Here is a 23,310-nt window from a genome sequence, read left to right as displayed (position 1 = left end):
ATTCTTGGTTCGGCCCTGTATGGAGTCCCTGGGGGAGCTGGTCTTTGTCTCACACTGAATGGAGGCCCTGCCCATCCAGCTTATCTGAAAATCAGCCCCCAGTGCTGACTTGGTGGAACGGGAGGCCAGGTAGCTGTGGAGAGGTAACTGCTAAGATTCTGGGCACAAAAATCCCTTCCAATGCCCAGACCGGTACACGCTTCATTGTGCCACCTTGGAGGAACTGAGATCTTACAGATTCCCAAAGTATACCCTACTCTTGACAAAGGACCCAAAAGTCAAGTAACTGGTTGGGAAAATGCCCAAAAAAGGGGAAAAAATAAGACTATAGAAGGTTAATTTCTTAGTGAACAGATATCTTCTCCCATCCTTTCATATGAGGAAGAACAATGCTTACCATCAGGGAAAGACATAAAAGTCAAGGCTTCTGTATCCCAAACATCCAAAATAAATATTCCATGGGCTCAGGCCATGGAAGAGCTCAAAAAGGATTTTGAAAAGCAAGTAAGAGAGGTGGAGGAAAAACTGGGAAGAGAAATGAGAGAGATGCAAGAAAAGCATGAAAAGAGGGTCAACACCTTGCTAAAGGAGACCCAAAAAAATGCTAAAGAAAATAACACCTTTGAAAATAGGCTAACTCAACTGGCAAAAGAGGTTCAAAAAGCCAATTAGGAGAAGAATGCTTTAAAAAGCAGAATTAGCCAAATGGAAAAGGAGGTTCAAAAGCTCACTGAAGAAAATAGTTCTTTAAAAATTACAATGGACAGATGGAGGCTAATGACTTTGTGAGAAACCAAGAAATCACAAAACAAAACCAAAAGAATGAAAAAATGGAAGATAACATGAAATATCTCATTGGAAGAACAACTGACCTGGAAAATAGATCCAGGAGAGACAATTTAAAAATTATGGGTCTACCTGAAAACCATGATCAAAAAAAGAGCCTAGACATCATCTTTCATGAAATTATCAAGGAAAACTGCCCTGAGATTCTAGAACCAGAGGGCAAAATAAGTATTCAAGGAATCCACTGCTCACCGCCTGAAAGAGATCCAAAAAGAGAAACTCCTAGGAACATTGTGGTCAAATTCCAGAGTTCCCTGGTCAAGGAGAAAATATTGCAAGCAGCTAGAAAGAAACAATTCAAGTATTGTGGAAATACAATCAGGATAACACAAGATCTAGCAGCTTCTACATTAAGGGATCGAAGGGCGTGGAATATGATATTCCAGAAGTCAAAGGAACTAGGACTAAAAGCAAGAATCACCCACCCAGAAAAACTGAGTATAATGCTTCAGGAGAAAAAATGGTCTTTCAATGAAACAGAGGACTTTCAAGCATTCTTGATGAAAAGACCAGAGCTGAAAACAAAATCTGACTTTCAAACACAAGAATCAAGAAAAGCATGAAAAGGTAAACAGCAAAGAGAAGTCATAAGGAAATTACTAAAGTTGAACTGTTTACATTCCTACATGGAAAGACAATATTTGTAACTCTTGAAACTTTTCAGTATCTGGGTAGTTGGTGGGATTACACACACACACACACACACACACACACATACACGCATACACACACACATAGACAAAGAGCACAGAGTGAATTGAATAGGATGGGATCATATCTTAAAAAAATGAAATTAAGGGGTGAGAGAGAAATATATTGGGACGAGAAAAGGAGAAATGGAATGGGGCAAATTATCTCTCATAAAGAGGCAAGCAAAAGACTTTTTAGTGGAGGGAAAAAGAGGAGAGGAGAGAGAAAAACATGAAGTTTACTCTCATCACATTTGACTAAAGGAAGGAATAAAATGCATACTCATTTTGGTATGAAAACCTATCATACAATACAGGAAAGTGGGGGTGAAGGGGATAAGCAGGGTGGGGGGATGATGGAAGGGAGGGCAATGGGAGGAGGGAGTAACTTGAAGTCAACACTCTTGGGGAGGGACATCATCAAAAGAGAGAATAGAAGCAATTCAGGGCAAGATAGGATGGAGGGAAATATAGTTAGTCTTACACAACATGACTATTATGGAAGTCATTTGCAAAACTACACAGATATGGCCTATATTGAATTGCTTGCCTTCCCAAAGGGAATGGGTGGGGAGGGGGGGATGAAGAGAAGTTGGAACTCAAAAGTTTTAGGAACAACTGTTGAGTACTGTTCTTGCTATTCAGAAATAAGAAATACAGGTAATGGGGTATAGAAAGTTATCTTGCCCCACAGGACAAAGGAGAAGATGGGAATAAGGGAAGGGAGGGATGTTAGAAGGGAGGACAGATTGGTGATAGGAGTAATTGGAATGCTCGGCGTTTTGGGGTGGGGGGAGGGGAGAAATGGGGAGAAAATTTGGAACCCAAAATTTTGTGGAAATGAATGTTGAAAACTTAAATAAATTTAAATACAAAAAAAAAAAGATTTTCCCAGTTCTTTATTTACCTTCTATCTACATTAATTTTGTTTGTGCAAGAACTTTTCTATTATTTTTATGCAAACAAAAGTACATTTTCTCTATGGTAATTCTCTTGCTCATTCAAGAAGTATTCTTTGCTCAGTCAAGAATTCTTCCCCTACAGATCATTATGCAAAGTGTCTCCTTCCTTTTTCTCCTCTCACCTGGCTGCACTATTTTAGTACTTCTCTGAATTCTCCACCCTGCCCTAGGAAACTATTAAGATAACCTCATCACCTTATAAGGTCTCATCAGCCCTTCTACTCCAGCTCATTACTTCTCTGATTGGAGGGGGGCCACAAACTCCAAACTTCATTTAAAGAGAACACTCAGCCTAGACATCTCATTTTTCGTTTAGTTTCACCATCTTGGGGCTTCTCCATCATGCACCTTCCTTGCCCACCAATGCACCATCCCTCCCCAGCTTTTCAGCTTCTTTCTGTATGTTGTCCTCTTCCATTAGAGTATAAGCTCCTCAAGGGCAGAACCATCTTTCATATTTGTATCCCCAGTGTTTAACATCATGTCTGGCACATAGTATATACTTATGCTTATTGATTATGACCTTCACATCTGCCATATATCCATTTGCAGCTTATTGTAACTTAAGATGTGATATACTGATCTGAACTTAACTTATTCCAGACTATTTTTCAGTTTTCCCTGCAGTTTCTGTCAAGTAGTGAGTCCTTACCTCAGTAGCTAGAGTTATTGGGTTTATCAAATACCATGCTATTATCACTTCTGAGTTTTGTGTACCTAATCTGCTCCATTAATCAACTTTTCTATTTTTTTAAACCAGTTTTGATGAAAACTGCTTTGGGGTGTAGTTTGAGATGTGACACTGCTGGGTCTCCTACTTTCCCACTTTATATTATTTCCATGGATAGTCTTTACCTTTTTTTCCCCTCAAAATGGTTTTCATTATTATTTTGTTTAGTTCTATAAAATAATCCTTTGGTAGTTTGACCAGTATGGCATGAAATCTATGAATTTGCTTCAGAAATATTGCTATTATTACTATATTAGCATGACCCAACAGTGAGCAATAAATATTTCTCCAGTTGTCTTTCTTCATTTCTGTAGTGGGTTTTTTTTGTTTGTTTTAGTTTATTTTTAGGGTTTTTTTTTTTTTGATCTTCCTGCTTTTATTTTTTTTATTTTTATTTTTTTTATTTAACTTTTAACATTTATTTTCACAAAATTTGGGGTTACAAATTTTCTCCCCTTTTATCCCCTCCCCCCCAAACCCAAGCATTCTAATTGCCCCTGTGACCAATCTGCTCTCTCTTCTATCCTCCCTCTCTGCCCTTGTCTCCGTCTTCTCTTTTGTCCTGTAGGGCCAGATAGCTTTCTTTACCCCTTAACTTGTATTTCTTATTTCCTAGTGGTAAGAACATTACAGTTGATCCTAACACTTTGAGTTCCAACTTCTTTAGCTCCCTCCCTCTCCACCCCTTCCCTTTGGAGGACAAGCAATTCAATATAAGCCAAATCTGTGTAGTTTTGCAAATGATTTCCATACCAGTTGTGTTGTATAGGACTAACTATATTTCCCTCCATCCTATCCTGTCCCCCATTACTTCTATTCTCTTATGATCCTTTCCCTCCCCATGAGTGTCTACCTCGGATTGCAATCTCCTCCCCATGCCCTCCCCTCTATCCTCCCCCCCACCCTGCTTGTGCCCTTGTCCCCCACTCTCCTGTATTGTGAGATAGGTTTTCCTATCAAAATGAGTGTGCATTTTGTTCTTTCCTTTAGTGGAATGTGATGAGAGTAGACCTCATGTTTTTCTCTCGCCTCCCCTCTTTATCCCTCCACTAATAAGTCTTTTGCTTGCCTCTTTTATGAGAGATAATTTGCCCCATTCAATTTCTCCCTTTCTCCTCCCAATATTTCTCTCTCACTGCTTGATTTCATTTTTTTTTTAAGATATGATCCCATCCTCTTCAATTCACTCTGTGCACTCTGTCTCTATGTATGTGTGTGTGTGCATGTGTGTGTGTACTCCCACCCAGTACCCAGATACTGAAATGTTTCAAGAGTTACAAATATTGTCTTTCCATGTAGGAATGTTCAACTTCAGTAAGTCCCTTATGACTTCTCTTTGCTGTTCACCTTTTCATGGTTCTCTTCATTCTTGTGTTTGAAAGTCAAATTTTCTTTCCAGCTCTGGTCTGTTCATCAAGAAAACCTGAAAATCCTCCATTTCATTGAAAGACCATTTTTTCTCCTGAAGTATTATACTCAGTTTTGCTGGGTAGGTGATTCTTGGTTTTAGTCCTAGTTCCTTTGACTTCTGGAATATCCTATTCCATGCCCTTCGATCCCTTAATGTAGAGGGTGCTAGATCTTGTGTTATCCTGATTGTATTTCCACAATACTTGAATTGTTTCTTTCTAGCTGCTTGCAATATTTTCTCTTTCACCTGGGAATTCTGGAATTTGGCCACAATGTTCCTAGGAGTTTCTCTTTTTGGATCTCTTTCAGGCGGTGTTCTGTGGATTCCTTGAATATTTATTTTGCCCTCTGGTTCTAGAATCTCAGGGCAGTTTTCCTTGATAATTTCATGGAAGATGATGTCTAGGCTCTTCTTTTGATCATGGTTTTCAGGTAGTCCCAGAATTTTTACATTGTCTCTCCTGAATCTATTTTCCAGGTCAGTTGTTTTTCCAATAAGATATTTCACATTATCTTCCATTTTTCCAATCTTCTCGCTATGTTCTGTGATATCTGTCTTTCTCATAAAGTCCTTAGCGTCCATCTGTGCCATTCTAGTTTTGAAAGAACTATTTTCTTCAGTGAGCTTTTGAATCTCCTTTTCCATTTGGCTAATTCTGCTTTTGAAAGCATTCTTCTCCTCATTGGCTTTTTGAACCTCTTTTGCCAATTGAGTTAGGCTGGTTTTCAAGGTGTTAATTTCTTCAACATTTTTTTGGTTCTCCTTTAGCAGGGAGCTGATCTGCTTTTCATGCTTCTCTTTCATCCCTCTCATTTCTCTTCCCAGTTTTTCCTCCAGCTCTGTAACTTGATTTTCAAAATTCTTTTTGAGCTCTTCCATGGCCTGAGCCCATTGGGTGGGCTGAGACACAGAATCCTTGATTTCTGTGTCTTTGTCTGATGGTAAGCATTGTTCTTCCTCATCAGAAAGGAAGGGAGGAAATGTCTGTTCTCCAAGAAAGTAGCCATCAATAGTTTTATTTCTTTTCCCTTTTCTGGGCATTCTCCCCAGCCAGTGACTTGACCTCTGAATATTCTCCTCACACCCACCTAGCCTCCTGGTCCTCCCAGCCAGCATTTGGGAACTGAGATTCAAATGCTGCTTCCAGCCTTAGGGCTTTTGGCGGGGGCAGGGCTGCTATTCAGTGTGAGATTAAGATCAGGTGGTCAGGTAGGGGCAGGGCCACCTCTCTGGCTCAGTTCCCTCTGGGAGTTTATGCACAGACCTTCCACAATGGATCCAGGCTCCCGCCCGCTTGCGGAGCCCCTGTCTGCAGCCGCCTCTCAGCTTCTATCTCCCGGGGGGGCCTGAGCCATGGGGGCACCCCACTCCCCTCTCGACCCGCCAAAGAGACTCTCTCACCTACCCCCATCAGTCACCTGTTGGTGGGGGGCCCTGTGCCTCTGCTGGAGATCCCATCCCTGAAGCCTGCTCGGATCTGTACCTCTCGGAGCCGCGGCCACCGCAGGTCCGGGCTGGGCTCCGCGTCTGCAGCGCGACGGACCTTTTGCGAGAGGTTTGCAGGTCCCTCTGTGGGTGGAGGGACCTGCGTGGCCGCTGGAGATCCCGTCCCCATAGCCCTCTCGGATCTTTTCCTCATGGTGTCGTGGCCGCTACAGGGCTGCTCTCAGCTCCCAGTCCTGGCGCCCAGTCCCTAGCACGAAGGACCCCCTGTGAGAGGTCCGCAGGTCTCTCCGGAGCAGGAATCTCCCTCGCTCCAATATTCTGTGGTCTCTGGGTGCAGAATTCGCCCTGGCTTGGTCCCCTCTAGCCGCTCTGTGGTTTGTGGGCTCGGAGCTACGTGTATGTGCGTCTTCCTACTCCGCCATCTTGGCTCCCTCTTCGGGTTTTTTTTTTAGTTTTGTTTATATATTTCTTGTATATATATCTTGGTAAATGCTTCATAATTTTTGAAAAATCTCTAAGAGAGATTCACAAGTAATAATTGTTAAGAATAAATTAATTCAATCAGTGTAGCTAGTCAAGCAGGTGAATTTGTTCATTTTTAGATATTTATTATCAAAAGATACACAATGCAACAATTAAATAATCGGTCATGTCAGTGAACAGAGCAGCTTTCAATAGGCATCATACTTCTCTGTGGGTAGATACCACAGACAATACAAAAATAAACAAAGAAATTGTTTTTGATTTCATTCCACAGAAAGTTTTCAGTATGAATCCATCTTTCTTTATGGAATTCTAATTCATGGATGGTATCATGCCTTAATTTCCTATTCATATTTATTTGTGTTTTGTAAAATGAATGGAAAGAAAAGGCCCCCAGTAGGGGCCTACACAGTACAGGAAGGTGAGTAATGTATGACAAAACTGGAAAGGTTGGTTGGCACCAGATTGAGAAGAGCTTTAAATATCAATGATAAGATTTTATATTTGATCTTAGAGGTAACAGGTTGTCACTGAAGTATATTGAGTTGGGGGATGGTGAGCAGTGTGAAATGATCAACACAGTAAGGTAAGAAAATCAACAGGTTATGAGCCTGGGGGACTGCAAGGACAATGGTGCCATCCACAATAATAGAGAAGTTTGGAAGGGTTTGAGGAGAGGGAGATAATATTAGTGCAAATCATTCTCAACTGTCCATCTTAAGGGTTATCTATGCCCTCACCTGTTTTCATTCTTCCTTATTTGCTCAGGTTAGTGCATTCATTGTTCATGAGCACCTCCAACGAAAGCCTGGGCAGGAGGAAGGACTGATTGTCGAATCATTAGCATGGAGGTGTTCTAGAAGGCTGGGATAGAGAGACAGGCGAAATGAATGGCTACATCGTCATTAGAAATCAGTTTGATTTCTCCAGTATACCAAAGTCTTGTCAATATTTCTACGAGTTTAAGGAAATGTCTTATTTGTCTGGACAGCGGGGTCCATATAATTTCACCTTCTCAGGACCACATATTACTTTATTACTCCATATGAATTTGAGAGACCTTGTGTATTTTACTAGCACTTGTGCTGTTAAAATGAACTTTTCACTTCAAAAAATAACCACAGTAGTATTACACCAACTTTATGAACCATTTCATTGGTCATCAAAAAAGCCATTATCATAATTGTTATGAACCATATGATAGCTAAAGCATAGATACTGCAGACCATTTCTGGAATGCATTTCCTCTTCACCTCTGCCTCTTAGAAACCAGATTCCTTTCAAAGCTTAGTTCAAATGCTAACTCCCACCCATATGAGCCTGTCCTTGGTGCTCTCAAGATTCTGGTGCATTTTCTCTCTCCATCCCATGACACTGTATAAAATTTTGCGTATTCTTAGAATTGCAGTGCTGTCTTTCTCAACAGAATGTAAGCTTCTTCAAAACAGGGACTGTGCCATTTTTGTCTTTGTATACCCAGTACCTAGCACAGTACCTGGCATGTAATAAGTACTTTATAAATGCCTGTAGATTGATAGTAACTAAATTAGGTGTAATTTTAATAAAAATCTTTTACAAGAAATTCTTTTATCTCATTAGAGAACAGATTTTTTAAAATGAGGACAAAAGTATAAGTTCAATATATTCGTAAAACATCAATGGAAAGGCCAGAGGATTCTGGAAGATGGAATAGGTCAGAAAATTTCATGTTCTCCAGATTTCCTCCACAAGTAAGACAAAAAAAGCACCTCAGCATGAACAAAGAGCAGTAAAAATAAACAAGAGTTGGGGCAGAACAGTGGTCTTCTTGGGACCATCTGAGAAGATCTGAGGTTTGGTCCCTGTGAAATGTAAACACCTCCAGGCTAGTTCTGCTGAAAGTGAACAAGTGGCAAGCCCTGGGGGTTGCTGGGTTGGCAGGTAGCCTCAGTCCCGGCCACAGCCAAAGGAATTTTCACCTCTCTGACAGAGTGGGAAGTTGAGTATCTGAGCAGGGAAGATTGAGGGAACCTCTACTCCAGGCCCAGTTGCGCTACTGAGATGTGGCCCTATGTAAGAAGGAACAATCACGAAAGCAGTAGGGTGGGGACGTAGCTGGCTGTGGATACTTACAGGAGGGCAGAGTTCTTGGTTTCAGGTCCAGGTTAGAGCAGGGACCTAAGGCCAGAGGCACCACCCCCCATACACCAGGAGTAAAGGTGATTAGAACAAATTGTTTTTAAAAAAAATTTAGCAAGCAAAGGAGAAAGAACCCAACCAAAGAAAGTTACTATGTGAACAGAGAAGACTAGGGTTTGACCTCAGAGGAGGATACTGAAGTTAAAAAAGCCTCTCCTACCCCAAAGAATAATGTCAAGTGGTCACCAGCCCCAAAAGAATTCATAGAAGAACTTTAAAAAGACTTTAAAAATCAAATGAGATACATTGAGAAAAAAAATTTTTAAAAAGAACAATGCAAGAAAAAACAATTAGATTATGAAAAGAAACTTAACCAACTGGAAAAAGATATCCAGAATCTTAAGAAAACAATTCCTTGAAAATTAGAACTGGGTGAAGTATTAGAACAAGAGGAGAATGTAGAAATAGAAAACATTCACTGATCACCACCTGCAAGAGCTCCAATGAGGAAAACTTACAGGAACATCATAGCTAGATTTCAAAACCATAAGCTCATGTAGAAATATTAGGGCCAACAAGAAAAGAAACAAATCAAATATGGAAGAGCCACAATTACAATCACAGAAGACCTAGCAGCAGATATATGAAAAGACTGAAGGTCCTGGAACACTATATTTCAAACAGCAAAAGAACTGGGGTTGGGCTAAAAATATCATGCCAAACAAAATTAAGCATACTCCTGAACAGAAAAAAATGGGCGTGCAATGAATTGCTAGACTTTCAGGTTTTGTTGCAAAAAAGACTCAGGTCTTTTTCAATAGAAAAATCTGAATCAATCAATAGAAAATTTGACATAGAAGATCCAAGAGCCATGTGAGATAAACATCAAAGACTAATAACAAGGGACTCAGTAAGGACAGAGTGTTTACTTTTTATGCAAGGAAATGTAAATCCTATGTTTAAGACTGTTAGTAATTGGATAGTTTGAAAAAAAAGATTGGGGTAGAGCTAAGTATGATGTGATACTAAAAAGTAAACCATCTAAGGTAAAAAAAGTAATTATCTTATACAAAGAAAGTGCAAGAGGAAGAACTGACACAGAGGAATTAGATGGGGGAGGAGAACTGGAAGTTCTGGAAGCCTGCTCTCATCAGGAATGGGTTAAAGAGGGTCATCTATCTATCTATCTATCTATCTATCTATCTATCTATCTATCTATCTATCTATCTACAGAAGTGTTCTAAATTTGGAAAGAAAGAAAAGGCTAAGGTGAGAGGGAGGGAGGAGAAGACAAGGGAGGGATTTCAGGGTAGGGGGAAAGGATAAGGGAGGGATCTTTGGGGGGAGTCTGGTTAAGTAATAGGAAGGCAAGGTAGCAAGTAAAAGTAAAGTAGAGGAGTTAGGAGGGATAGAAAATAGGAGATACATACAAACATTAAATAAATAGAATTTATTAGGGAAAAAAACCAAGGGCAACAATCATGATCTTAGATAAAGTTAAAGCTAAAAAAGATTTAACCAAAAGAGAAAAATAGGGAAACCACATTATATGCTGCTACGGCCCGCTCAGTGGAGAGACCCTGGACCCGTGGGACGTCTCGATCTCAGGCACGCAGTGATGGGGCGGGAGACAGAGATGTTACCAGCTCTGTTTGTTATTAGCAAGTACAAGCCTGATATGCTGTGCAGCGGTAACTTCCACACTAGTGGCAAGCTCATGCTGTGGTTACTTTCACCAATCCTCTTCCATTAACAAACGCTTGTCCCAACGACTGCCTCAGGATGTTTTTCAAATACTAAGATGTTTACCCGAAGACCTGAAAGCCTTGGGGCTATTGTATGAGATCCCGGAGGGCCAAACCAACAACCTTTGCTCCATTAGCACTATAGAGTGGGCTTATCAGGCCATCTTGAACTCATGGAACTGCTGTGGTCCTCAACGGCTCCCTACAATATGCCAGTACTATTAATCAATATTGTTTTAGATGGCTTAAAATAACTAGACAATATAAAGTCTGAATATTACTGTGGTATAGAACATGATGAGTTGGTGGATTTAGAAAAATATGGAGACATTTGGACCTATGAAGGAAGAAATTATCCACATTCAGAGAAAAAGAGGATAGACAAGTATAGTATGGTCTTACATAGATGCATATGAATGTATTTAACTATAGATGAGTATGACTATAGATATCTAAGTACATGAATAGTATGTAAGTATATGTACATATGTGTATGTGTATGTATATATGTTTGTATGTATATGTGTAAATATGTTTGTATTTATATATACACAGACACACATATCCTCTACCTAACTGTAGCCTTCTTGGGGAAGTATGGGAGGAAGGGGGAAAAAAAAACTAAATAAAAAGTGCAGAACAAAAGAAAACTTACAAGGAAGCAAACAAAAGATGGACAGCTCAGAACAGAATGTGTAGTACTCATTACACAGGCTTTCTTGAAATGAAAATGTATTGTTGTGATTTTGAACCTTCTCTTATGTTCTGCTGTGCATATGGCAATGCTTTTTTCTTTTCTTATTTTGTATTTAAGTTTATATTTCTCCTTTTCTTATTGTATATTTAAGTTTTGGTATTTAAATTTTAAGAAGTAAAAAAATAAATGCAGAAAAATGATTCCCTGGAAATGTTTTACTTAGTCTCCCCTTCAAGTTCATCCACAAAAGATCATAGATTGAGACTGGAAGAGCATTCTGAAGTTATCCAGTCCAACCTCCTCATTTTGTTGGTGAGGAAAAAGAGGACCGGAGAGGTTGTAAGGTGCTCACTGACACAGGCAGATAGATTCAACTCTGGTCCTTTGTTGAAGATCAAAGGTTGTTTCCACTTTCACCATACTGAACCACAAGGCATTATCATACATGATTTTGTGATTTTTTTTTTTTGACCATAAGTAAATTTTCTAAGCTAGTCTAGAAGGGAATTCCTCTCTATCGGCATTGTTATGACCTCCTGGGCAAGTGGAGAGTGATGCAAAGAATGCTTCCTTCCCAATCCTTTCCTGTTACCTTTGAAATTGCATTTTTCTCCTCAGGTTGGATTCCTACCCATGACCTCTTACAATCTCTGAATTCCCCTGACTTGGCACAAGAATACAACCCAAACAATTTAAGGTGGGATAAGTCTGTGTGGGATGGCTCAGGTCCCTACATAAATCAATGACTCAGAGGCCTCTCAAAGTGTTGACAGAAAAGTGATTTATTCGATTCTCAAGAAGCGGGGCTCACCTGTAGCAGTAGGAAAGCCGAAGACAAAGAAAAGGGCAGTGATTTATACAGACCCTAACGCAAGTCCCTCCTCCCCCCACTGACCTGACGGGGGTCGGTCCTAGGCGCCTGGGCGGATAGGGGCCTCCCCGGGAGTGGCAGCCCACCAATCCGAGGGAGACACGGCTCCCATAGAGGAGTTGTGACCCCACGGGATTGGTCGGGTGGGCTGGATCCAATCGGGTGGTAGGCCTCGCCCTCGGGGCGGGTTAGGATGGCAGCCCGGAAGAACCTCCCTATATAAGACAACGCCCTGAACTGCTCGGGGGACTCCTCCATGCAATAAAGCTATGAACCTCCTGCGCATTGCCTGATTATTGCCTGCCGCCGTGTCCCCCGGGGTAGGTCCGGAGACGTCCGAAGCGGTGCCCACCGAAGGGAGATTCTCACTCGAAGGTCCCGGGGACAGACCCGGGATAGCTGGCGCCCGAACAGGGACTGCAGCCCCCGCCGAGTGAGGTGAGTATAACCCTACCCAGTTAAGGGTAGAAGAGTCAGGCAACCTAGATAGTCGGGGCTATCTAGAGGAAACATGGGCTCTCAGATTTCCAAGGGAATGGAACCGGAGGATGCAGGAGTTCTCGCCTGCCAAGTGTACAAGATATGTAAGCAGGTGGGAATAAAAATACACATAAAGGATTGTAGACAGTGGGTGCAGAAAATTCTAACAGTCTCCCCATGGTTGGCTCACACAGGCTTGGATCATGATAAGTGGAGGGTAGTAGGACAGCAGATGGCTTCCTACCAAAAAGAGGATCCTCAATTCCTGAGCTCCAGAGATTTTGTTATATATGCCACGGTTAGCTCTGCACTCCAGCCTTCACCTCCTCCTTTAGAACAAGCCATAAGTACACAGACTGGCCCCTCTCTATGCGGGTCCGAGGCGGGGGAGAAGGAGCTCCCTTGGGGGGAGGAGGGTGCACTACCGCTCCCGCTCTACCCCTGGGAGGACATGAGACATTGTAGCGCTGGCCCCCCAAAAGAGACAGATAAGGAGCTAGATCTCTCTCAAAAACGAAAGCAGACAAATCCCCGGCCGTCCGAGTGTCAGGGCGCTTGTGCTTGCTGTTGCAGACACCCCCCGGCAGCTGGAAAGTCCCTAGAGGAACCGAAACCAGCGGCTGGAAATCCCCGTGCCCACTCTCGGCTACAAGCCGTGTTGCTGAGGGCAGCGGAGGAGGGGGAGGAAGTTGATTTTGAGGAGTGGACCGGGAGGCCGGGGCACGCCCTTGCCTTCCCGGTGTTCCAGCAGACTCAACAAGACGGTACCGTACAAAGTACCCACCGTCCCACTCCATATAAGTTTTTAAAGGATTTGAAAGATGCAGTAGCAAAGTATGGCGCAGGGTCGGCATATGTGAAGCAATTGCTAGGCTCTTCCGTCTCCGTGGCCGCTTGGCTCCCTGGAGATTGGAGCGAGATTATGATGGCAGTGCTAGATCCCACTGTGTTTACTGCCTGGAAGGCCTACTGGAACAGACAAGCAAAGATTTATGCAGAAGCCAATCACCCCAATGATGTAGAGAACACCATTAATCAGCTCACAGGGTTTGGGGACTATGCCGAGTTCCAACAGCAGTTAGCCCTCCCTGAACCTATAATTCGAGCTGTTCAGGAAGTAGCCATGAAGGCTCTAGATGCCCTTGCAGCGCGCACTCAAACCCTTATAAGTCACCTAAGGCAGAGACAGAGTGAATCAGCATTGGAATTTATGACTAGGGTGCAGGAAGCGGTATGGAAAAGGTTTGGGAAGGGAGGTCCCTCATCGCAACTCATAGTTCAGCTGTTCAAGGAGGGACTCACTAAGTCGAGGGGAATACTCTCCACCCTGCCTGCAGACCCCTCTGTAGATGAAATAGTTGATAAGTGTCTGGATGAGGGCGGTGGAGCAGACCCAAAACTGGTGGCAACACTAACTTCCGCCTTCCAAGCCTTCCAATTGTCCACAAGCTCCAAAAAGGGACCATGCTTCAGGTGCGGGAAACCGGGACACTTCCAGGCACAGTGCAGAAACACATCCCCGAAAAAAGGGGTTCGGTGTTTTAGCTGTGGTAAACCCGGCCATATAGCAAAAAATTGCCGGGGCTCGAGCAGCTCTAACAGCCAAAGAAGGCAGGGAAACGGGGGCAGGGGCTCCCAGAGCGGGAAGGGAGCCCCTGGACCGATCAACAAACCCCGCCTAGAGTAGAGCTATATGCAGTAACAGGGCAGACAGTCCCGCCATGGACCACCACAACCATCAAGGTCTCCCCAAAGGATCATCAGAGATTAATTATAGGCTCAGAAAAAACCAAAGAGTTCCTTGTGCATACTCAGATATTGCAACCTGGGCAGTCTGCTATTGCACTAACCAACCCTCATGCCTATGAAGTTCCACTACCTACTAACACCCCGATAGCTGTGGGAATATCACTGCCTTGGCTAGATAAAGAGTGGAAAGATACATCGGGAGAGAGTCCTTTTGTAGCATGGACCCAGCAAGTGGGGCGCGGGAAGATGTGTCTGGATGTGGAGGTAGAGGGCGTCAGGCTCAGAGGACTGGTCGACACCGGAGCTGATGTGTCGGTGATTTCCTCGGGAGATTGGCAGAAAGATTGGGAAACCACCCAAGAGGCCCAAGGGATATCCGGGGTGGGCGGGTCGGTGAATGCCCTCAGATCGGCCCGCCAGAAGGTGGCCGCTGGTGACGCCCGAGGACGGTTCCGCCCCCTTAGAATGCCAGCACTCCCCATCAACCTATGGGGCCGAGACCTGCTCAGCGGCATGGGCGTCACCCTCACCACTGATTTCACAGGACAGGCGAAAAACCCCTAGGGGCCGCTGTAGGGCCAACACCCATTCCACTGCACTGGGAAAGCACCAATCCCATATGGGTGGATCAGTGGCCCCTGACTCAAGAAAAGATTCAGGCCCTTCATCAAATAGTGCAGGACTTATTGGCGGCAGGGCATATCGAGCTTTCCACTAGCCCCTGGAATTCTCCAGTGTTTGTTATAAAAAAGAAATCAGGCAAATGGAGAATGCTCATTGACCTCCGACAAGTCAATAAGGCACTGCGACCCATGGGTCCTTTACAACCAGGACTCCCTTCGCCCACTATGATACCCAAGGGCTGGCACATAGCAGTGATAGATATTAAGGATTGTTTTTATAGTACTCCATTATGCAAAAAGGATAGGAAATGTTTTGCCTTCTCCGTCCCTTCTACTAACTTCCAACAGCCCGCAAAGCGGTACCAGTTTAAAGTCCTACCCCAAGGCATGGCCAACAGCCCCACGATGTGTCAGCAATTTGTGGCGCAAATTCTCCAACCCATTCGAGATGAGAGTCCCGATGCTGTAATAATACATTATGGATGACATTTTACTGGCCTGCAGCACGAGGAAAATTGTCCTTGACCTCCTAAAAAGGGTTTCTGAAGCATTAAATAGGCACGGCCTCCAAGTAGCTCCCGAAAAGGTTCAACTTGGTCCCGAGTATCAATACCTCGGACACCAAATCAAGGGTAGTGGGATTTCCCGAGTACCCCCAAAAATAGATGTCACCCAGATCAACACCCTCAATGATTTCCAGAAACTCATAGGAGCCATACAGTGGCTACGCGCCATTGTGCCCATTACAAACCAACAGATGAGGCCGCTATACGACATTCTCAAGGGCCCAGCTAATTTGGGCTCCCCAAGAAAGTGGACTCCAGAGGCCCTTCAGCTCATAGAGAAAATACAGGAGGAAGTAAAGACAGCAGTGGTAGAACGGTGTGACCCAGCAATGCCATTCTTTCTGTCCATCCTTGGCAACAAGACCGTTGGGCCAGTAGCAGTCATTTACCAGTTCCATGGCCCCTTGATGTGGGTCTACCCTGACCGAAAAACCAAGAGTATCCCGATAGCCCTAGAAGAAAAGGCTCTCTTATTGCTTAAGGCCAGCTCTATATGCAGACAGCTATCTGGCCACTATCCTGTCATTTTGCTCTCCAGCCCCATTGAGATACTAACCGAGTTAGCACAATCGTCTGAATTGTGGGCCGTCCTCCTGTGCTCCCATGAAATTCGTGCTGGAGATCTCCCCCCTGCCCTTCGGGCTTGGGACCAATTTCCCTTAACAAAGCAGAGAAACCCGGTGGTCTCAGAGCCCGTAGCGGGACCTATAGCCTTCACTGACGCCACCAAGCATTGCAAAGCGGCAGTTTACATCCCAGATAAACAGATCACTAAGGTGCTCACCACACCCTATTCCTCTGCTCAGAAGAATGAGTTGTTTGCAATTCTTGTGGCTTTACAAATTTGTGCAAAAGAAGCCTTTAATCTAGTAACAGATAGCCTTTATTGTCATAATCTTCTCCCAGTCCTTCCCGAAGCGGATCTTTCCCTGTCTACCTCCTCAGTCAGCCCCTTACTTGTACAAGTACAGCAGGCCCTTCTTGCTCGCTCCCATCCCCTTTATGTTCTCCATGTGCGTTCACATATCTCCACCTCCGGACCTATATTTCAAGGGAATTCCATTGCAGATTCATTATTAGGGACGTCTCAGGTCTTCTATACTGACCCCGTTGCCGCTCATAATTATTTCCACCTCCCAGCCCGCATGCTGTCACGCCTCTACGATATACCTAAAGAAGAGGCTAGGCAAATAGTCAAGCGCTGCCGCGCCTGTGTCCCCTTCCGGCCACCACCCCCTCTTACCACCATCAACCCTCGGGGTACCTTCCCTAATGAAATATGGCAGATGGATGTCACTCATTTCCAGTCCTCCATAATCCATGTCACAGTAGATACTTGCTCCTCCCTTGTCATGGCTACCCTCCAACCTGGGGAAGCCACCAAACATGTGATCACACACTGCCTCCTCTGCTTCGCTGCTCACGGCACACCCCAAACATTAAAGACAGACAATGGCCCCGCTTACACGTCCCGCGCATTTGCCCAGTTCTGCCTTCAATTCGGCATTCGGCACGTCACGGGCCTCCCCTATAACCCCACGGGGCAAGCCATTGTCGAACGCGCTAACCAGTCCCTGAAGCGCACCCTTCAAAAACAAAAAGGGGGAGTGGCAGGTCGGCTGACCACGGCACAATTAGCAACCGCCGTGTTCACACGAAATTACTTAATAGCAAATGAGCAACAGATCACACCAGCCATGATGCACGCAGTGCAAACGCCCCGCCGTCCGCCACCCGCCATAACAAATGAGGGACAAAGCCCCGCCACAGTATGGTGGAGGGACGCAGAAGGACAGTGGCATGGACCGAACAAGGTAGTGGTGAGGGGAAAGGGTTACTTGTGTCTTGATATAGGAGGAGGACAGCGGAGGTGGCTGCCACTTAAATGGACCCGAGTGTGTGAGGACTCTCCGAAGGGCTCGACGCAGGCCCCGCAAAAGGAAGAAGAAGCGGCTGAACAGAACAACTAGGAGGAGAAACATGGATAAGTATATAATCCTGGTGGGGATGCTATGCAGCCTCCAACTGGGGGCCGGGGCGTCTCTTCGCTCCCTCCCCCGCAACAAGGACCCACCATGGGTGTATTGGGCTGCCGTCCCTGGCTTCCCAGCAGCCCGACCAGCCGCCTGGGAAGGGGATTCTATTGAGCTGGGCATCCTAGGGGAAGCCGCCCTGGTGTTGGGAGGATCGGGGGGTGGCTACCCGGAGAGCCGTCATGATCTCAATAAGACGGTCCACTGGTCAATGGCACAGTTACCTATATGTCTCACCAAAGGGGCCAACATCACCCCCTGTGCCCGGGTACGGAACGAGTCCATACAGGAGCTCCCACATGGACCACATGGGGCCCTGGGTCTGGGGAATTACATCCATATGTACATGCTGAATCATAGTCTCACTCAGCATCGCCCCCTCTTCAAGGAGGGGATGCAAGGGTTGTGGAACAGCACCCGGAACACCAACAACACCCTAGCATGCAATGCTACTGCAACGCAGGACTTCCCTTGTGACCACTTATCGCTCCTTAATGCCACGGGAAGCTTTCTACCCAGTGGAAAGATCCCCTACTCCCCTTTACCCCCCTGCGTGTCTACACCCAATATGTTCATTGGTATGCAAGTTTGTTCCACAGGGCATGCAGTAATGGGACAGCAGTGGAACGACACCCAGCAGATCTACTTCATGGATGGAGCGCCAGGACCGTATTATGCAGCTCCAGTGCCCCACGTCCTGGCGAGAAATGGGAGCGTAGTCATCCAAAGCCACCTCTGGAAAATGGCAGCGGCCTTTGGAAACATCACCCACATGACTGACAACAGTGGGCTGCTGACGGACAATACCACCATCCGCTCCCAATGGTGGGACCTCATCACGAAGAAAGGATTTACCTGCCACGAGGGTCGGATCTCTGGACACTGCAACCACCTCGCCCTTGCGGTCCAGACCCTGAAAAAGACTGATATGTTTCTAATCTGTAGAGAAGGGAACATTACTCAGATAGGGGAAGGATACAATGTATCCTGCTCCAATGGGACCCTCTCTAACACCTTGATACCCAACGATGTACATGCCGATACCACCTTTGCCATGCTTTTATCCGTTCCCCCAGTTACCTTTCTCCCTGTTGGATCCCATGAGGCATTTGCCGACTCTGATTACTTTAGGGCTATGATGGTCAGGAAGAAGAGGGGCTTGGAAATAACCGCCGTAGATATGGTAGGGCTAGTGGCTAGCCTTTTAGAGCAGGTGGAAATCTCTGCCATGCAGCGGCAGGTCCACATGATGGCTGCCGACCTGTCAGATTTCATGGCAACGTCCGCTCGAGCATGGGCACTGCAACAGCAAATTAACAGGCGGGTAGCCCTAGAGCTCAGTGCGCTGACTGATGCTGTACAGGCGATCTCGACACTCCTCTGAGTAAACGCCATATTGGAGGGACTCCCATGTCACGTCGGGCTGGCACGGCCCCTATGCATGACGGCGCTCAGACTGAACGCCAGCCGCGAGCTGGACGATGCGATCCGGCGATTGCAGGACCACAGAAATCTAGAGGTCTATATAGAGCACCTAGATGACATTGTAAGGCAGATTAGGAATATAACTGAGATATATAAGAGGGACTTGGAGAAACAACATGGGACATTTCCTGACTGGATTTCCAGATTAGATTTTACCACATTTCTGCATACCATTGGGGTTGCTGCAGGAATGATTGTGATTGTAATATTTTTGTGTGTATTGCTTCCCTGCCTTATTTCTTGCATGATAAAACTTTGGAAGAGGGTCCTAGAGCAGGTAAAGGCGGATGTCCTCATAATAAAACAAAAAGGGGGAGTTGACGGGGGTCGGTCCTAGGCGCCTGGGCGGATAGGGGCCTCCCCGGGAGTGGCAGCCCACCAATCCGAGGGAGACACGGCTCCCATAGAGGAGTTGTGACCCCACGGGATTGGTCGGGTGGGCTGGATCCAATCGGGTGGTAGGCCTCGCCCTCGGGGCGGGTTAGGATGGCAGCCCGGAAGAACCTCCCTATATAAGACAACGCCCTGAACTGCTCGGGGGACTCCTCCATGCAATAAAGCTATGAACCTCCTGCGCATTGCCTGATTATTGCCTGCCGCCGTGTCCCCCGGGGTAGGTCCGGAGACGTCCGAAGCGGTGCCCACCGAAGGGAGATTCTCACTCGAAGGTCCCGGGGACAGACCCGGGACACTGACCATTATCCTCATTAGCTGAGAATATGATCTTACATTCTAGACACAAAATCTAACCAATCCCTTTTGAAATGAAGACATTGAGGAATTATTTAAGTTTTGTCCAATCACTGAGACCCTAATACACTACACAGTTTTATATCCTTATATGGAACTATTCTATTCTAAAAATATTGTAACCTTGAGCCTTTAGGCCTTACCTCACCCCTGGGAGAAAAATTACAATCTGAGGAGTCTTCCCTAAGTCTATCCCACTCAAGTATGTATGAAGTGGGGGGAAATGGGGAACTAGAAAGGGTGATAGAGATTATATAAAGTGTGTGTGTGTGTGTGTGTGTGTGTGTGTGTGTGTGTGTGTGTGTGTGTGTGTGTGCATTACGTGGTGGTAACATCAATCAACTGTTGGATCATTTCAGCATGAGTGCCATGGAAAGGCAGACCATCCACTTCCATTCCCACATTGCCAGTTACTCCACTCCGGACTTGGTGATGTACTAGGATTTTCATCATTTTCTCTTCCTGGAAAAAATGGAAGATAGAGAAATATTTTTTTAAAAAAAGAGTTTAATAATGACTTATATGTCTATAGCATTTTAAAACTTATAAATATTTTCCTTTATTGCAACCCTCTGAGGTAGGTAGTATAAATGTTAGGCTCATTTTACAGATGAAGGATTATCAGAGGATATTAATTATTAATTAATTATTAATCAGAGGAATTAAATTATTTGTCTAAGATCATATAACCTGTCAGAACTAAAGGCAATTGAAATGTTCTTGCAAGAACAAAATCACTGCAAGCAGAGTAAAAAGAAACTATTGATTGGGAAAACAATCTTTGCATCAAATATCTCTGAAGTGTATGACATCTAAGATTGATGCAAATATGTTTGATACATACATATATAAGTATCCATATATTTATAAATGTATACATAAAATATACATTTTAATATACATAAAATATACATAAGAAAAATCTACACATGTGTAGGCATATGTATATGTATACACATATATCCACATATGCACACACACATATATAATTGTAATCACTAAATAGTAATTGTTTCTCTTTTAACCAGGAACCCTGAGGGTCTTCCTCTCCCAGTTTTTTTTTTTTTTTTTTTATTAAAGGGGCCATCCCTTGAGTAACTACTTAAAGAAGTCTATTCATTGAATGGGTGTATCTCACTCAAAGTGAGAATGTGATAAGACCTTATCTTGAAAGGGCCAGGGTCTCACATTGCATCCTGGGCCATCTCCAGTCATCCTGATGAATATCAGGCCACTGGACCCAGATGGCTCAGGAGAAGAAAGTGAGGTTGGTGACCTTGCACAGTCCTCTCTCCCTCAAATCAAAGTCAACTGCAAGTCATGTCATCAACTTGATGTCATGGTACTCTTTGAGAATGAAGGACAAATGCAACAACAACTATATGTGTGTGTGTGTATGTGTATGTATATTATGTATATATATATATATATACATATATATACATATATATCTGAGCTTCCACAAAGCATAAGTGGTTAAAGATACAGTTCTCAAAATAAGAATTGAAAACTATTAATGTATGTCATTGATAATAAAAGAAATGCAACTCCAAAAATCTCTGAGGTTTCATCTCATATGTAGCAAATTGGCAAAGATGATAAAAGATGAGAATAGTCAATACTGGAGGGGCTGAGGGAAGATAAGCATACCAATACACTACTGATAGATTTTAATTGGTCTAACCATTCTGGAAAGCAATTTGGAACTATGCTAAAAAGGAATCTGGGTAAGAAATGTTAATAGACTGAACAAAGTTAGTGACTATATGAACAGAGACGAGATGACAAATAGGGGAGAAGTTGTGGAGGAAGAAATGATAAAGTTTGGTGAGTTATTGGCTATGAGAGTTTAGGGAAAATGTGAAGTTGAACATAATTGCTAAGGTCATGATAGTGGTACCCCTGACAGAAAATAGGGAAGTTAGGATGGTTGTGGGAGGATAGATAATGAGTTCTGTTTTGGGCATGTTGAGTTTGAGACGTATATGGGACCACAGAGTTAGAAATATCCAAAAAGACAGCTGGTGATGCAGGACTATAGCTCAGGACAGAGAATAGAGCTGGATACGTTGATCCAAGATTCGTCTGCATAAAGAAGACAATTGATTACATGAGAGTTAATGAGGTCACTGAGACAGAGGTTGTAAAGAGAGGAGAAGAAGGCACAGGAGAGACCGTTGGGGGTGGAACCATGGCTGGGGAGGGCGGAACACAGAACACAGCCAGCAAAAGAGACAATGGCAGGAGGAGAATCATGAAAACCCAGACAGGAGAGAATATCCTGGAGAAAGGGGCGATCATCAACAGCATCAGATTTTGCAGAGAGGTCAAGAAGAATGAGGATTAAGAAATCTGGCAGTGAAGAGCTCATTGGTAACTTTGGGGAGAGCAGTTTCAGTTCAGTGATGAGTTGGAAGACGTGGAGGATGAGAAGCAAGTGAGAGGTGAAGAAATGCGCTACAGGAGGGAATGGTGCAGGAACAAGGGTGCCCACAGAGGTGCTGTCCTTGGTAAGAAGAGCCACATCTTCATCAGAGACTAGAATGAAAGAGACAATGAAGGACAATGTCAAGGAATTTTGAAATACAGAAAAGGAGAAAAGAGGGAGCTCGCCTTTTATTTTTTTTTAAGTTTTGTTGATGCTCTTTTTTAACCAGAGTGTCACTTCCTAATGACACCTACCCAAATAGAATAATGTTGTTATAATATATAAATTACCTATAAATATACTTATTGATATATGTTCATAAATACATTTATATTAAATTATATTAAATTTATGTCTATTTATAAATAAGTACAGTTGAGTAAAATTAATCAACATATTGATCACGTCTTCTTCTCTGATAAAGCAGGAGGCATGTTTCACTGTCATCAGTATTATGAAGTCATGATTACTTTGGCCACTACCTTGATTAGAGTTCAGAAGTTTTTCAGTGTTAGTGTCCTTTCCATGATGGAGGCTGCCATGAAAATTGTTCTCCTGGTTCTGCCCACTTCACTTCCTCTCATTTAAAACAAGCTTTTGTTTTCTCACTCAATTATGAGGAGGAATCTTCTGCTAAAAAGTTGTGGATTCAAATTCCAGCTCTACCATTTACCAGGTGAATGACCTGGGACCTTTAACATCTCTGCCCCCTAGTTTCTTCATTTTTAAGCGAGGAGGTCAACTAGATGGCTTCAAGATCCTCTCCAGGCCTAAATCCATGGTCCTAAGGTAGGGAAGAGCTGACATGGGAGGCTTTTATGAAGCATTTAAAAGTTTATACAATGCCTTCCTCACAACAAGTCTAGGACACAATTAGTTTAGGTTCACTTGATGGATGAGATAACCAGATCAGAGAATTAAGTCCAAGTTTAAATAGTTAGTAAAGAGCAAAATCAGGACTCAAACCAGGTCTCCAGGCTCTAAAATTAATGCTCAATACAGCAACCCTAATAGAGCTTATTATCCTACCTATACCCTCCTATGAATGCTCTAGTCTAGACAAACTGGACTACTCTATTCCTTATAATTTCTGGCCTCTGTGCTTTTGCCCAGGCTCTTCCCATATATGATATACTCTCACAACTCCTATCCCCCCACCTTTTGAATTCATACTCACTCTTTAGAATTAAAAGAAAAC

The 23,310-nt window shown here is 44.0% G+C and overlaps 1 protein-coding gene across 1 annotated transcript in view; it reads right to left on the bottom strand.

Annotated features, from left to right (window-relative positions):
* Positions 1-19,193: 19,193 nt before the first annotated feature.
* Positions 19,194-23,310, bottom strand: part of DGLUCY (D-glutamate cyclase) — a 208,993-nt gene continuing 204,876 nt past the window's right edge. Inside the window, 1 exon segment of the mRNA XM_072624965.1 lies at positions 19,194-20,146. Coding sequence (XP_072481066.1) covers positions 20,003-20,146 — 144 coding nt within the window. The 3' untranslated portion in view covers positions 19,194-20,002.

Source organism: Notamacropus eugenii, chromosome 7 (assembly GCF_028372415.1).
Source record: "Notamacropus eugenii isolate mMacEug1 chromosome 7, mMacEug1.pri_v2, whole genome shotgun sequence".
In the NCBI taxonomy this organism is placed as follows: domain Eukaryota; kingdom Metazoa; phylum Chordata; class Mammalia; order Diprotodontia; family Macropodidae; genus Notamacropus; species Notamacropus eugenii.
This window is presented reverse-complemented; position numbering and strand designations above follow the sequence as displayed.